The sequence below is a fragment of the Chelonia mydas genome, chromosome 18 (genome assembly GCF_015237465.2).
Source record: "Chelonia mydas isolate rCheMyd1 chromosome 18, rCheMyd1.pri.v2, whole genome shotgun sequence".
In the NCBI taxonomy this organism is placed as follows: Eukaryota; Metazoa; Chordata; order Testudines; family Cheloniidae; genus Chelonia; species Chelonia mydas.
The window spans coordinates 21,597,110-21,614,717 of NC_051258.2; the positions used below are offsets into that span (position 1 = coordinate 21,597,110).

The 17,608-nt window shown below is 45.3% G+C and overlaps 1 protein-coding gene across 3 annotated transcripts in view; it reads right to left on the bottom strand.

Moving 5' to 3' along the window:
* Positions 1 to 17,608, bottom strand: part of ACOT7 (acyl-CoA thioesterase 7) — a 112,403-nt gene that overhangs the window by 59,304 nt on the left and 35,491 nt on the right. For all 3 annotated transcript variants that reach the window (XM_043531835.1, XM_037881278.2, XM_037881280.2), the window contains exons 4-5: positions 13,981 to 14,072; positions 2,985 to 3,099 (exon numbers count right to left, since the gene is read on the bottom strand). In XM_043531835.1, coding sequence (XP_043387770.1) covers positions 2,985 to 3,099; positions 13,981 to 14,072 — 207 coding nt within the window. The remainder of the gene's footprint in view (positions 1 to 2,984; positions 3,100 to 13,980; positions 14,073 to 17,608) is intronic.

Sequence of the window (17,608 nt, forward strand, 5' to 3'; positions counted from 1 at the left end):
TGCAGGAGCGAGGAGGAAACAAGCAGCTCTTATAAATCACTCACTAAGGACACAGCCGGGGGGAGCCTTTTAGAATGGCATGACAAGTCACCTGGGCAGCAAGAAATCAGACATGGAACCCAAAGCCGGCTGGCAAGTCAGAATTTCTAAGCCAAAGGGACAGCCAGTATGATCATGTCCCTCATGGAATGCCAGGAGAATTCCAGATGCTCTTTGATGATCTCCAGACACACCTTGACAACTCCAGCCAAGAGCATTTGATCTCATAGCTACACACTGGATCTCCAACACTGGTTAGCCAAGTCCAGGAGTTATGTTAAGTGGCATATGATGGGTTTCTTCAGCAAGTACACGCAGAAGGAAACCTGATTCTCCAGCAACAGATGAGTAAGATGCGTAAGTGAGGGAGGCCATTCAATCATGCTATGGGAACGCCCAACACACAGATTCAGACAGAAATGAAAGTTTTTCTACTGAAACCAAAATCTAGGTATTGCAATTCTCACGATTTTATGACTAGCAATTGTGGGGCATTTACCACCTGTCTTATGAAAACATGACGACAGATCCAACTCACGAATTTTCCAACTCACCAATACTAAAGGCGGCCACCATCTCCCATTAACAGGACTGGGTTGAAGCCAGCAGGATGGCTGGCTGCCACCGCCCACTGATTTCAGTGACATTGAAGCCCTGGCCACAGGCAAAATGGCTGCCACTGCACAGTTCAGGCAGCGAACAGGACAGTCCGAGGAGCAACAGACACACTGAAAGATGAATGAGGGCGCAGGGGACATGATGGGCAGTGGGGGAAGCTGAAGGGGGTGCAGAGAACAGTGATGGGATGGCAGCTCCCCCATCTTGGGGGTAGTGGTGGGGAAGGGGACTCCTCTCCGAACAGGCAGGAGAAGAGGCAGTGTTTCCAACTCTCAGGAACCGATTGCAAATCACGGGATTTTGGCACCTGCAGGAGACACTGTTACGGTGATGCAAGAAGCTCCTCAGATCCCACAATTTTCAGGGATGGGCATAGGAGCAGAACTCTGAAGGACAGCCTTGTGGTGGAGCAGATAGGTCTGCCCTGCCGGCATGCATGGCACTAGATCAGAGAGGGCCCTGGGGCAGCAGGAGGCAGGGGACTCAGGGCAGTGGTGCCCCTGAGACACGGGCAGAGAAGACACTGGGCAGCAGGAGGTAGAGAAATGTTGTTGCGAGGTGAAGACAGGAATGTGAGAGGTCAGCTTCTCCTATCTTGGGGCCAGGAGGGGGTAAGGGAAGTCTTCATCTGAGCAGCCAGAGAGAGGTATGTATTTTTGTGCACATTAAAAGGTTGACTTTTCAACCTGAAATTCTCTCACACATCGGCAGAGGAATAGAGGGGAGTTAAGTCAAGATGATTTAAAAAAATACTCATGTTTTTTAGTCTGATTTTTTGGGGCCAATCATGATTGATAGCCTGAGTCATGAGCTTTGATCTCTTGAGGTTGGCAATACCTTATCTTGACAATATCCAGGGAAAGATCAGCACATCCTGGTCTGAACAGCCTTTAAAAAGCAGGAGGAATGAGCAGGGAATCATCCTTAAAAGGTCAGGGTATGCAAGGAATAGAACTAGTAATCTCGACGGTCAGGTACTGATGGGAATGTCTGGGGCCCGGGCTGTAAGAGGCCAGTCTGTCAGGCATAGCTACAAGTACATCTGAGTGGAATGGGCAGCCACAAGGCGTGAGATTAACACATCAGGGTGGGAGCTGAACATGGTCTCTTACAACGCCAGTCTTGCAGAAACAGGAAGAGAATGAATTGCAGGGCTGCCCTTCTTGTAGCCTAGAACAGCAGCCTGTCTATTTGCAGGCATTCCCAGAGCACACATCACCTGCGGGGAACCACAAGGTAACGAGAAGGAAAATGGAGCAGTGGTAAGTCCAGGGAAAGTGTTCTACGACTCCTGGGTTTATGGACTGGGAAGACAGATCCCACCTGCAGTTTGAGCAGGATCTTACATGGAAAAAAAAAAATCTATGAAGAACCAACATGCCAATATTAACCCTAAGAACCATTTTCCTCTACCAGTAAGTCATGGAAGAAGTTCCTCCTGAGCCCTTCTACCAGGGACAGGAGGATGAAGTGAGGGGAAATGGAAAGGTGGGTTGAGGCATTCCATTAATCAGTGAGAGAGAGAGGGGGGCGGGCGGGGTGCTTGGCTAGCCTTTAAAACTGTACTTCGTTCCACACCCTCCGAGCTGGATACCTCACAGTCTGAGGAGGGCAGACAGTGTTGCCTAGTGGATAGAGCAACAGAATTTGACTATCCCTGGCTCTACCACTGGCCAGCTGGGTGACCTTGGGCAAGTCACTTAACTTCTGTGCCTGAGTTTCTCCACCTGTAAGATGACAGATCTGATCCTTACCTCCTTTGTAAAGAGCTGAGATCAGTGGATGAAAAGCGCTCTTTAAAGACTGTTACTGGCAATACACCCAGGTAATGTGTCAATACACGTTCTAAGCAGTATGAGGGTAACAAAACAAGGCTGAAAATTCAGAGGAAATGTGGGTCCCTATCAGTAAAGTGCAGATCACCACCACAGCCCGAAGTCAGCATGTTATAAGAACTTACAGAACAGGTTTTTCAGTTTCTTCCCCAGAGTCCTAAGTTAACCGCCCCACAGAGATGGAGGCCTCAGTCCGACTCTCGGGCTCTCATCCTGGAGTCTGCAAACAAGTTTTGGAGGTTCCAGCCAGTCCCACCCTCTTCTTTTAAGCAAACGGGAGTGGGACCCAAAACCTTTTTTGGTTACAACATGGAGTCTCGGGACGGACAAGGTGGAGAACTCGTGTTTTGGTGCAGTGAAAGCCTTGTTCTACCAAGTTAATACTCTGTCTTATCCTACTAGTTTGGAAGCCTGAGATAAGGAGCGTGTGAAGAATTTTGCAAGCTAAATAAGGATTTCTTAAGAAATCACCACTCTGGCTGACTGCATTACCTGGGTTGATTACAGGGAAGATGATGTCCCCATTTCTCTGTTTAGTTACCAGTCGTTCCAGTTTTTGCTCTTCATAGCGTTTTTTTCCTTCCTCTTCCAGCTCTTTCCATGCATACTGAAGGGAAAGAACACACAGGTCACACAGTTACACCACAGAGGAAAGACCAAGGATGTGTGACTGGGGATCCACAGATGAACAGGTACTGCCCTCAGCACTGTCAGATGCTGAGAGATTCCATGGCTGCCCTAGTTATCACATAAAACCAGATCTGTCCAATTACTATGAGTGCAGGGCCAAAGACGCAGAGCGCCATGCTGGCTTGTGAGGGGGGAAAATGGGCGTGTGCACAGCCACGCGCTTCCTCCTCTATGGCAGAATCTCTAGTGTTCATCAGTCACTCGCTGCCAGGCGTTCCTGCCCTTGGAGGTGTCACAGGTTGAAAGATTCAGCCACCTTCAACGCAGCCAGTCACTTTAGTTAGCCCCTAACCGAGGCCATGCACACCTTGTTCACAGAATTCATTCGCTCCTTGGTGTACATATACCTTGCTGGTTTTCAGACTGATCGACTTCCTTGCTTCATTTAGGGGACATAAAACTTTGCTACTTTCTCTAAAGAGGACCAAGGCAAGTAAAAAGGAAGCTACACCTGGTGTGCCTGCAGACAGACCACAACAGTTCATTTCTATAAGTTATGTTTTCCCAGGGTCTACAAAGCAATGCAGCTGTTTCATTATGGTAACACACCGTCTTTGACTGAATCACTGACCTCTCCAAAGTACTGGAATAACCTGAGCACACCTTGTACATGTTCTAATTAGAGCTGTCGATTAATCAGTTAAATCAAGCGATTAACTCAAAAATTAATCGCAATGTTAAACAATGGAATAGCAATTGAAATGTATTAAATATTTTGCAAGTTTTTGTATATTTTAAAATATATTTCAATTACAACATAGAATACAAAGTGTACAGTGCTCAACTTTATATTACATATATTTGCACTGTAAAAAGAAATAGTATTTTTCAATTCACCTCATACAAGTACCGTAGTGCAATCTCTATCATGAAAGTGCACCTTACAAATGTAGATTTTTTGTTACATAACTGCATTCAAAAACAAAACAATGTCAAACTTTAGAGCCTACAAATCCACGCAGTCCTACTGCTTGTTCAGCCAATCGCTAAGATAAACAAGTTTGTTTACATTTACAGGAGATAATGGTCACCTGAGAGTGAGAACAGGCACATGGCACTTTTGTAGCCGGCATTGCAAGGTATTTACATGACAGATATGCTAAACATTCGTATGCCCCTTCATGCTTCGGCCACAATTCCGGAGGGCATACTTCCATACTGATGATGCTTGTTTAAAAAAAAGAACGCGTTAATTAAATTTGTGACAACTCCTTGGGGGAGAACTGTATGTCTCCTGCTCAGTGTTTTACCTGCATTCTGCCATATATTTCATGTTATAGCAGTCTTGGGTGATGACCCAGAATGTTGTTCCTTTTAAGAAAACTTTCACTGCAGATTTGACAAAATGCAAAGAAGGTACCAATCTGAGATTTCTAAAAAGGTAGCTACAGCACTCAACCCAAGGTTTAAGAATCTGAAGTGCCTTCCAAAAATCTGAGAGATGGGGTGTGGAGCATGCTTTCAGAAGTCTTAAAAGACCAACACTCTGATGCAGAAACTACAGAATCCAAACCACCAGAAAAGAAAATCAACCTTCTGCTGGTGGCATCTGACTCAGATGATGAAAATGAACATCGGACTGCACTGCTTCGGATCATTATCGAGCAGAACCCGTCATCAGCATGGACGCATGTCTTCTGGAATGGTGGTTGAAGCATGAAGGGACATACAAATCTTTAGCACATCTGGCACGTAAATATCTCGCAACACCGGCTACAACACTGCCATGTGAATGCCTGTTCTCACTTTCAGGTGACATTGTAAAGAAGAAGCAGGCAGCATTGTCTCCTGCACACATAAACAACTTGTTTGTCTGAGCGATAGGACTGAGTAGACTTGTAAGCTCTAAACTTTGACCTTGCATTCAAAAATAAAACCTTTTTTTGTGCATAATTCTACATTTGTAAGTTCAACTTTCATGATAAAGAGATTGCACCATAGTACTTGTATTAGGTGAATTGAAAAATACTCTTATTTTTACAGTGCAAATATAATATAAAGTGAGCCCTGTACACTTCATATTGAAACTGAAATCAACATATTTGAAAATGTGGAAAACATCCAAGAGTGTTTAAATAAATGGTATTCTATTACTGATTAATCGTAATTAATTTTCTTAATCGCGCGACAGCCCTAGTTTAACAAATTTTCAGCAGCACATAGCTACAAACAGTGAGACAAGTGTACCTTTCAGGAATCATTCATTGTTATAATGATGAAATTCTTAAGTATTTTGCTGCTGACATTTCAAAGTTGAAAGAGAATAAGTCTTAATTATAGACCTGTCAAGTACAGTTACTTCCAACTCTTTCCAAAGCGTTTACAGTACAGAACAAATAGTTATCCATTTCAAACAGTAAAATGTCTCTGTAAAATCCCTCAAACTACATTCAAGCATTTTCCTCATTGCATCATTTCCCCCCCCCCCCCGCCCCCCACAACTAGAGCTAGAAAACCAGCTTCTGACTGGACAGAATTAGAAGCACTATCAAAAGGCATTACATGGAAGAGGCACCAGTACACAGACCCTGTTTGTGCCTCTCACACAATGCAATCTTAAAAGCACTGATAATGGGCTCCGACCTCTACAAGAGGTAAACAAACACTCCTTGCCTCAAAGAGCGTACAGCCTAAGGAGACAGGTATACAGCATCCGGGACACAGGATGCGCAACTCCCATTACAAGTAATTCCTAAATCCCAATTGCAACGAGAAACAACTTGTTCTGAAGGCTTTACCCAACACGCACGGGCAAGTCAGAACAATCTGCAGCGGCCACTAGTTTAAAAGAGTGGAATGCTCTGGTGGAGTTTTGACAGAAAGCACCTGCAGTGTAGGACAGAGCTTTCAGCCAGAACTTTAGGGGTGATTTCCTCGAATGACACTATTTCCAAACGCCTTCTCATTACTGTAGCAAAGCAGCAGCAGCCTGCTAAGCATTCTTTCATTGTCAGCGCGAAACCCTGAAGTACAATCTCTCAGCCTGTCGTTTGGTCAGATCTCATTCACGGTTTGCACCAAGACACTGGGGTGCTTCTGAAATCTATACTCCGCAGGAGAGCATCCTGGAGATGGGCTTAAACTCTGGCTACTTCCTGGAACAACTGCACATAAAACACAACAGTTGTCCTTTCTGGGTGAAGCAAGGATGCTTCACTGTCAGCTTGCTAAAGCCCCAATCCCCCCACAGGGGACACAGCGCTCCATAAAGTGGCGAATTAATATTGAAAGGGACAGTTGCTCCAAGCTAATTATACATTGTTGATCAGAGACTTAAATGGGAACATGAAAGCTGCCCTCTTTCAGGTGCTGTTCCTCTGCTTGGAAAGCTTTGGCTCCAGATGGCAGGGCTGGAGTCATACAAAATTTCTTTTATGTAGCTCCAGACGTCAAGGAAAGAAACAGGCAAATTGTTTTAGTACAAGGAAGCTGGCATGTGGGTTACTCATTCTCCTGGGGTCCTCTCCCCTCAGAGGAGAGCCAGCACATGTCACTTCTGAGAGTGCTACAGATGAAGCCTCATTCACACTGCTGGCTATTCCTTCCAAGTCCACTCCCCCAGCTGCCTCCTAGCACACTCTCAGAGGACCGTCCTGGCGAAAACAAGGTTGTTGGAAGGACTTGTCCCTGAATATTTTTTCATCCCCTAAAAGCAGACATCGGAGATTCTCTCAGGCTTTGCCTGCACTCTACGATCCCCAAGCAGAGTAGCTGTATCTGTGCCAACCACTAAGCCTAGACAAGGGCAAGCCAGGTTTTGCAGAGAGAGTCAGAGGAAGTAGCTGCTGCCATTGTTGTCTAAAGACATTAAGAACATAACGGCCATATTGGGTCAGACCAAAGGTCCATCTAGCCCAGTATGCTGACCTTCCGATAGTGGCCAATGCCAGGTGCCCCAGAGGGGATGAACAGAACAGGGAATCATCAAGTGATCCATCACCTATCGCCCATTCCCAGCTTCTGGCAAACAGAGGCTAGGGACACCATCCCTGTCCAGCTTGGCTAATAGCCACTGATGGACCGATCATCCATTAACTTATCTAGTTCTTTTTTTCTCTGCAGTATGCTCATTCTGCTTTGTGTGCCAGTGTGTCTTGTTTTCAGAAATATAAGAGGTAAATGCTGGGTCAAATCCTGCTTGGCCACACCCACTGGAAATATAGAAAAACTCCTTTGGAGTTAGTGAACAACTGGAATTAATTGGATTTACGTCACTGTAACTGACCAGAATTTGGCCTATTCTAGAGTTATCGGGGGGGGGGGGGGGGGGAACAAAAACCACTCACTCAGAGCCTACCACTGATCTGACTAAATTGTCCTTAGCAGCTCCCAGCTGAAAAAAAAAAACAAAAACCTACTCCTTTGCCATCCCCTGCCCCACCTGCTCTGGTCTATGTGGAGACAAATGAGCAAACCTGAGCTACTGTTTACTGTTTTGAACACAGTGTACCTAGCTGTGTACAGATAAAGGAATGCACAGTCCCTGTGCTGGGGGTGAATGTCAGCTGTTTAAGCTAGACTATTTAAATTAATATTCTTCACTCAGGACATTGTGGGGTGGTTCAGGATTTAAAAGCTTTAAGTGGCTTTTGCAAGGGAATTCTTTGCCTATGTAAGAAGAGGGAAAGAGCATTTCAACTTTATATAATGAATAGCTGTGTTAGCTTGGTAATACTATCCCAAAATGTAGTTTCTATTTCACTTGAAAGCCTGGAGGATACTCAGCAGCAACATCAGTTAGCTATGTAGCCCTGACACTGGAGTGATGGCTTCCTTGACCATACACTCAGTATATTGGAATGACAAAACTCCCCCCATTAAGACTTTCTGTACATGACCCCATTTGCCCAGCTACTGAACTTCACTAGCAGTCTAGTCAATCATTCTTTGTGACATAAAGAAATAGGATCAGTAGCTATCGCTCACAGGGTGCGAGTTGGGAGCTCATTACGGCCATTTCAAACAGAGCTGCCTGTCCCGGTGCTCGATAGGGGCAAAGTCCTATTAAATTAAAACAGTTTCTTTTCACAGCCAACCACACAAGGGGACAAGTGCTTCCCTGCTTTCGGTATTGCTCTCAATGCCTGGTGTGGCATACACTGTGCCCCTCAACACACCGTACAGAACAACTAGGTAGTCTACTCAGCGCAGTGGGGCAAGCGGAAATGTCTCTGCATTATACACCTTGACCTTCCGACACTTACCTCAAAACGTAAGATTCTGACCATTTCCACGGTTAACAAGTCTAGCTCTGCTCACTCAGCTGCAGCAGCTAGGATTCTTTGTCCATTTCAGTTACTAAGAACAGGTCCCCAGAAGAAGCGTAAGCGGGTGTGTTTTTAAAGAACAATCCCCTCTTACTGCATATTATGCTTCCCAACAATGCAGAAGTATCAGTTAAATCTTCTGATTTCTGGTCATGACCTCCAGCAAAACAGATTAGTCCAGGGAGAAGACCCTCCCCCATACGAAGCTATTACAGTAATTATACTACACTAACTCCATTGTAATTAGCTTCATTCCAATACCTCTCATTGTAACTTTGGGTTTGAGTTCTACGGCTAACCCTATGTCAAAGAGTTTTCTTCCCCTTTACCATTTTAATAAATGTTGCTCAGGAGTTATTGAATTCTCCCCCCAGGGAAGAGTTGAGCGAAGCTTTTAAAAGCCACACAGGCAAAATTATTGTTTGCCCGAAGACTGGAGGTGGGTTGTAGGAAGATTAGAGGATACATATGAATATATTAGGTCTGTTGTCCTAGTGCTGTCTAACTAGTTTTCTTCCCATGGTTCTGCTTCCCCAATGAAGTGCAAAGCCACTTTTAATCAGTGCATGAATTTCCTTTCAGCTAAGTCGTATTTCCTCATAGAATATCATGACAGTGCCCTATCAAACAAAGTCAGTGCTTGTTTACAGGAGGGCAGCAGAATGGTCTTATTAGGTGTTCTCGGCTTGGGGGTGCTGGAGAAACCTGGTGAGTACTCCAAAGAAAGGTACAACCATTTAGCAATAACTGAACTGGCTTTGCAAACTTCTCTCAGCTCCCTAATGGTGGTGGTCATCTTGAAGAAGAGTGACATTTGCCATTCCCAGCATGGAAGAAAGTCCCGCAAGTCTTATGATGTATCAATAGTGAGTTAACAGTAAGAAGTGTTTAATATTAAACAGTGTTCAGACAGGGAAGTGCTTCCCATTGCGAAGCCAGCGGGGAAACTGGTGCCCAGCCTCAGCCATTTGCCTCCAATGCTGCCGATATCAGGACATTCCCTTTAGTGCCGGAGGCAAGTGTTGGAGAGGGACAAGTAGTGGGTGGGGGGAACCAGAGTATCACAACAACAGGATTAGAAACTTTCTAATGGAAGTTTACGTGCTACCTAACCGAGTAGGTTAGTGAACAAGTGTTGGTGGCCACCGCATTCCAGATCGGTTTGCTGGCTATAGTGGACACCAGCACAAGGTTCAGGAGCCAATTTCGAACAATATGCATCGTGCAGTGGGGTAGCTCCAGCAACTACAGGTCCTGTTACGCAGCACTTGATCCTGAGCAGAAAAACACCCCTCTATGGTTGAGATGCAGGCAGCTGAACTTGCTCAATGCTAATATAACGAGGGGCAGTTCTCTGGCTCCTACTAAGTTGCCTATGTAATCTTCCAGAATTTGCCCTAGTGATGCCCTGGACAGAGGAATTCCTGCACTTATCCTGAGGACTAAGCTAGGTTGCCTACGAGATCAACTTTTATCTCCATCATTTTCAGCAAACAGACCTACAGATGCCAGTCTAGAGCCCAACAGAAGCAAGATGTCTAAAGACTTCGGCCCGAAGAGGGCCGCCTCTCCAGGTGGATGTTTGACTGCCCACCGCTCTCACATGGAAGACGTGCAGCACAGCAGGACCCTATTAGCCCATAGTCAATGCCCTGTACTCACAGTTCAGGTGTGCCGATAACTTCGGTTGGCACAAACAAATCAGAAAGTTACTAGAGAGGACTTTGCCCTATGGCTAGTTAGTTTAGCATGGCATTTTTAGAGACATGCTGAGAGTAGAGTTAAGTGTAACTTTCTCCATAAATTACACAATAGCAATGGCTATGGAGAAGCCTGGTATCTTTGGTGCGTCAATGAGCATTAACCACATCATAAGACTAGAACTCAGAGGTGAGAACCTGGTGGAGTTACACATGGTGCTGACCACTCCTGAAGGAGTCAAGTCTCCAGCCCAAGACATATTAGAGTGGGTATCTAACAACATCTGCCACACTTCAGGGTACTTTCTTACAAGCCACTTTCCACACACGACTTCTTGAAGCAGTCACCTTTTAGGTTGAAATTTTCCACACTTGGTCTCCTTGCCTCTCTCACCCACCCGAAAGAACCAAATAAATAAATTGAGCAAAATTGCATCAGTACCAGTCCTGAAGAGAATATAGCTTAGACAACAGCAGCTTCTCACCAGTAAAGAGAGTTTAAGTACTGGGTAGGCAGATTGTCCCTTGCCATTTTGATTTGGAGAGCACATTCATACATGTGAGGGGGAACATGTGAAAGGTAACCTAATGCCCTAATTAACATTTTGCTGGCAATAGCACATCCATTATCATGCCAATATCAGACATAACAATGGCTTTTACTGGAGACTTTAATACATTATATTAACTCAATTAAAACCAAGACACATCAGCCAGCTCATTCAGACCTCAGAGGTGTATCTGTAAAGAACTCAATTAAGTTTGGATGGTGTAATGATGAAACCTCATTTATCATCTAAATGAGGCATCAATCTCTTGTTTCAAATTGTTATTTGGGCTCTGACCATGACAACAAGTTAAGATGGGTTTTGAAACCCTCTAAAATGACCAAAGTCTGAGCTTGACAAATTGCATAAAAGATCACAGGAAGAGTAGGGTTTTAAGTCTTTTCAGACAGGGTAAGAGGAGAGGATGTTTGGGAAACTGACTCAAGTCCTTAGTACTCTGGAAGAAGAGTAAAATACCAGATAAATAAACTTATTCTGATCTGGAGGCAGAAAGGAGAGATGTGTTTGGTGAGAGACGTAGCTTGGCAGGGAAAATGCAGGGATCACAGCTCTGTGCTCAACAAATCTTTTCCAGGTAAGAGGTATATGAATCCTCCATCCTGCTAGATGAAATATTGATCACTAACATACTGGCAGGGGACTTCAAGGACTCAAGAGTTCCTGGAAGGAGACATCCGAGTACAGGGAGAGAGAGAATGTGCTACCCGAAGTCTGAAGCAAACAATTGCTGAGTAAAGAACAAAATATCCCGCTTTAGACTCTCGATTCATTCGGTCACAGGAATTTTCCTCTAACACGTACTGAGAAAAATCTTGGAGGTGGAGCAGACCAGAGGGAGCAGCTCATTAACAGGATTAACCTCTCTTGGCAATGCAAATCCAATGCACTCAAAAGCAGAGTAGCTCCAATGACTATGTTGGCAGAGCCAACTGAAGAGCTGTGTTGACGTTTACAGTTCCCTTAAGAGTCTGTTAGGCAACGAATGAGTTTATGTCAAGGCGCCTGACATGCCAAAACATGGAAGATCATTTGAAAGTAAAATTATGCACCCAATCATTAGTTATGACACACCACAGGTGTGCATGATTCATTAGAGACTGGAAGGAGAAAGGCCTCACGCGATCAGAAAGCAAAATGTAAGCCCACCACCACAAAGGAAAGGTCACTTCACATGTAAAAGTAAGTGGTTTACTACATGTAGTATTCACCAGTGAATATAAAGACTTTGGCCATGACAGGAAAGTCCATAAATCTCACTTTTGAGGCGTCCTGCAATTTCACTAGACAGTTACACCCGTTTCCCACATCTCTTTTCTTTAGTCTCACCTTCCAGTTTTTTTCTTACTATTCTTAACCTTTAAGAACCTACCTAAATTCTTCACCAAGAGCCTGATCCAACTCCCACTGAAGTCAATGGAAAGAATCCCACTGACTCAAGCAGGCCAAATTGGATCAGGCCTCAAGTCCCAATACTGAGCAAACCAAGCCAACGCTTTGGCACAGAAGAGCTGGGAGTAGTGGAAAACCTTCCTCAAAACCTGTAGCCCCAGAGAACTCAGGTATATCGAACCTGACATTTTGGTCACTCAGTCATATCTGACTTGGGGGTGGGGGGGGATTATATATTTTTTTAACAGTAGAAGGGGTCAACCAAAAGATATTTTAGAGGACTGCATACATGTTAGAACTCTGACTGTAGGAGAAGGAGAATTACAGGACATATGGATGGGGTGAAAAGCTAATTCTAACTTGACAAAGTATTTTCTGTTGTGATGGGGTGCCTTCCCCACCCTGGACTCTAAGGGGTTAATAGAGCCCTAGGGAGGCTGCGCAGGAGGCAGCCAATCAGGACCAAGCAGGCCCATATAAAAAGGGAGCTGCAGGGCAGAGGAGTTCAGTTCTCTGCTGGGAGTCTAGGGAGGAAGGACTGTGTCTCTGGAGGGCTGAGAGAACTGCCAGCACCCTGGACAGAACAGTGCTGCGAGCAGGGACAGGGGGAGTGAGAGAGCGCTCCTGGCTGGCTGCTGCATTTGCAGGCTGAGGCCCTGAGACAAGGGCAAAGAGGACGCTGGGGCCACGAGGAAGTGGCCAGACAAGTTGCTGCAGTAGCCACTAAGGGAAGTGGCTGAACAGCAGACTGCAGGTCCACCTAAGTGTGTGGCACGGGCAGAGGGCTGTGTCACTGAAGAGGATGCTGCAGTCCTTGGAGAGACGTGGGCCCTAGACCAGGAGTGACAACAACAAGACACCACCTGAAGAGGGCACAGAGCTAATTCCCAAGACGGCCAGCAGGCAGCACCACCGTGGTGAGTGAACCCTGTTACATTGTACACTTAGCAGGTGATTAGTCTAGACTAGCTAGAGAGATTTTCTGGCGCACACATGGTTGTACAAAGCATTTTCCTGAACATATGTTTATTTAGAAGGAGAGTTTAGGATGAGTCATTTATTTTTACATCCTTATCCTTAAGGATTTGTCGCTCTGACACCAAAATACAGACTCCTCTGTTTCATCCCTGCACTTTAATTACTTGAAAGCCAAAGAAAGTTCTTCCAGCGTCATTTTGTTGCTCTTCAAAGCACAGCTATTTTATCCGGTAAGTTTAGTACCAGCCTTTTTGTGGGTTACACACAGGTACTGAACCCCTTCCAGGTCTACGCATCTTGGTCGCCGTATCTAGTGAAAATAGAGCTCAAAAGTACAGTCTGTGGCCTCAAAGCATCTACAGATCCTTCTGGAAACAGCCAGTTTGAGTCCTGAAGAGCGGGCATCCTCTCCTTCCACAAAGTCAAGTCTGTCAGCTCTCCCACTTAAAGGAGAAAGGAGAGACTTCAATAGCTTAATTTATGCCTTGCTCTCTTGCATTCACTGGTTAAGTCTCACTTGGCTATGGCGTAAAGAAGTTCATTTTCTGTGGTGCAGTATTTCCTGAGATCACTGCCACCTGCTTCAGTACCGTCAAAGTGGTGAAGATACAGTAGTTACATTAGTCAGAGCATCTTTTCCTCAAAGAGGAGTGAGGGGGGAGGGAGAAGAAACACAAAACTGCCCACATCCCTGAAATGGGACATCGTAATAGCAAAGCTAGTGTTACTCTGATGCTGCACCTGCTCCGACTGGCCTGGAGGGAGACATGTCAACTTTTAATTAGAAAAATGAACGTTAAGACTCTGGAATAGAATACACCCTACTCCAAATCTCTGCAAACGCATACACAAAGTTCTGAGTGTGAGGATTCTGAGCGAACGTATAGGTAGTTACCTGAATAGGAGGAACTTCCAGGACTTTGTCCACGTTCTTTAGAGAAAGAGGCACATACCACAGAGTTGCCCTATTAGTCACCCTCTTCGCACCTTAAAAAGAAAAGAAAAAAAATAGTGTTAAAAATACAGATACATTGGAAACACCTGACAGCAAAGCCTGTGTAGCACTTTAGGAGCATAAATTCTGTACAAGGAAAGCTATGCTGAGGATGATCAGTAACAAAAGCAAGAAGCCCTGATATAGCAGCTCATTTCCTGGAGATGCACCAAAGAGATTGGAGAATGGCAAAGAGCTGTATAAACCATTAATTAAGCCTCCCAAGGCCTAGGGCTTTGCTCCAGTTGATTATCTGGTGTTCCCCACATAGCTTCATGTCCTCCCTTCCCCATGCTCATTCTATAGGAATACATAGGGAGAGCATCACTGAGGACAGAGCCCGCCCCCCACATCCCCCCCGACCAGAGAATGGGCTTGAGGAGACTTCTCTGGATGCCATGTGCCAGCATCAGAGAAAGAGCTGAACAATGGCAGAGAACCATCATCATGTTTTTGCTTGTGAGCACGGAACGCTTGCTACAGCAGACCTCTTTGGTGCCTGTCGTGTCTGAGCTGCACACGAGCAAGCAGCTGATCACCAAGTGACACTGTCATGGCTTAAGAGACTGAGGCTCCAGGTTAACATTAGCACATGCTGTGTTCTGACCGCCCACTCAGTCTATTATGCCACATTGGGTCAGACTGAGGAATTCCAGGACTGGCAGAAATGCATGCGCCCACCGCTGCGTTCGGCAAGAGATGGACAGGAAGCTATCCTGCCAGCAATGCTGCTTGAACCTTCCATAGCAGCCCTACAGACAGTTAGCGCTTTGTCCCTTAAATGTGTAAGTGTAGCAAGTTGTTTGAGAGACACAGGCCCTCTGACTGCAATGTTACTGCTAAGTGGCACCTTGACCTGCTAAGCAGGGTGACCTTTTAAAAAGCAGATTTAAATGCTAATGATTGCTAGAAATTAGCTGAAACAAGCATCCAGTATAATGCAAAGGAGCTGGATTTTATCAAGTGCTGCAGGGGCTCATTAGCTTCTGCTGAAGGTTTAGAATGTGCACTCTACATGAAACAACCACTGAGGTGGAAGATCACGGTTCGTGTTTAGAGCAGGGGTTGGGAATTCATGTGTTTAATGTTTATTTGCACAATTTCTAAAAACTCGTGGTTTAATGAATCCTACCTTTGGGGAAGCATCTAAACACAATACATACAGGTACAAGATTAGCTGGTGGAAGGATACAGAGCAGATGTGAAAGGAGACCAGATGAGCTCTCGCGTTGTTCTTCACAAAAAAAAAAAAAGTCAAAGTCCTGTTTTCAGTGCCAAATTAGCTCTGACACTGAATTTAAAAACTCCAAATATCTTGCCAAAAAACCTTATATAACAAAATGTGGAATTCCTTCTGACAGGATTATTTTATGTCTAAATATTTCCAGAAGTCAAATGGTCAATGACTCCGATAACATCAAGCTCAGAAACTAGCATCTATGGCGCGTGCAAACTACTCAGCCAAGACAGAGCTGTTAGATAAATGGACGGTAATTCACCTCTGGTCTGGGCACTCAATCACATGCACTGGCCTGCTGTCAATACAGCCATTAACAAGCCAGCCAGGGGTGGTGACGGATCCTGGGCTGACAGATCTTTAAGTCGGAGATAGGTGAGGCCCATCTACTCTAGCCCTGCTGAAGTTGGCTGTGCCATCTCCTTCCAATATTCCCAGCAGCAAGTTTGCATGTTATAAAACAGGAGAGTTTGCGGCATGCCAGGCAAACTGCAGAGGAAAGCATACATCTAGAATCGGTAGCATTGTGGCCTCCCTATGCAGCATGCACCAGTGCACCACCCTACATCATCTCTTCTTCACAGTGGAGCAAGCACCAAACTGTAGATGCAGATTCCCAAGTGGGGATCTCAGCCTACACAAGTGTGAGTCATTTCTATACCCGACAGCGAGGTTCTCATCTGTCTGAAATTTGAAGGGTCAAACTCCAATCGTCCAGCTAGCCCCCCTGCCACACCAAACTGCCCCACACGGCTCATTGTGATAAACGAATGCCTAAAATTCATTGGAAGGCCATGGGGGACATTAGGAGAGAGCGCGCTCTGGAGTCAGACACAAAAGAACCGGCAATAGGACCTGGCAGTGAGGCAGTGTCTGGGTGGGTGCTCGAAGCACAGACGATCAGACTTCCAGGCACACCCTCCCCTTACTTTAACTACAAAACATCCGACTTTCATCACAACAGTTGCTGCTGACTATTCTTTTAATGCCTGCAACAAATAAGCCTGTCCTTGTAGCCTGGAGACTAGTCCAAGCCAGCACTAGGTACCTGTATCTCTAGCCCCCTGCAAGAGGCCTCCCTAAAAAAACTGGGAGCTTCAACAAAATGTCCCCAGTAAAGAAGAGGGTACCCAGACTTCCCAGGCTTACCTTACAAGACTCTCAAACATCAGCTTGGCTTCCTCCAAACCTTTCCCAGCAACAGGAGCCTTTCCCTGCAGAACCCAGGGCCTGGTTTCACACCCTGAGCAGATCTGCCACGAAAGCAGGCTACCCACACAAGAGCAAAATAGGAGTACAAGAACGCACTGAGCTTGAATAGATGCTGCTAAATCACATTCATTAGGCCAGGTTCTGCCAGGGCTGCACATGAACTTCCTGTCACTAATAGAAATGCTGCATTTAGCTACGATTCTGCATCATTTTTCAACTACAGGCAAATAATATGGAAAACGTTTCTGCTGCACTTTGACCGAGAGTGGACTTGACAACACGCTTTTGGGAATAAGAATCACTGTTACACCCAACTAAAACCATCCTGACAAGATGGTTACCATGGCAACCACATGAGCAGACCCTTTTCAGACCTCTGAACAATGTGCACTAAATTATGCAAAACAAGTTCATTAAACCCCCCCCCCCCATTCTTTAATAAAAATCATCAGAACTGTAATTCCCAAGGAGTATTTTAAGTCTCAAGAGCTGCACTTCTCTTCCAGTGCAATTCTCCTGCAATCACATCCATATACGTTTACTATTTTGATATTTAATATTACTGTTGCAAAGCTGACTGTGTTAAGTATAAAGGCATGTGCCCGAACTGACTAGTAAAATGGAAAATCCTGGCATTGTTAGTGCTGCAGGTGAGAAGGAGGGGAGAATTGGGAGAGGAGGATCTCTTGCTTTGTATGGTATTTATTAGCTGACAATTTGTAGAAGAGGAGATTGAACCTGTAGACATGCCTCTCGCTAACAAACAAGTATTTTCTGCAAAGAAATGGGCATGAATGGCCATCGCCAAGAGCAGCCATGCTGACCCCCAAGCCCCACGTAAATTAAATGCCTTCAGGGATAGTAGAGATACTCAAATTCTTTCTGAAGCTGGATGCAGGAACGCATAAAGGTCAGCTGTTCCTATGGCCGAGCAGCAAGATTTACAGTGCCAAGTCTCCAAAACATCTCCCAACCCTCTCTTCCACTGCGTGGTTCATCACCATTATAATGAGGTCACTGACAATACAGCATGCTGCAGCAGCTCCCCGTCTTAGCCAGAATTTTCTTTGCACCAACAGC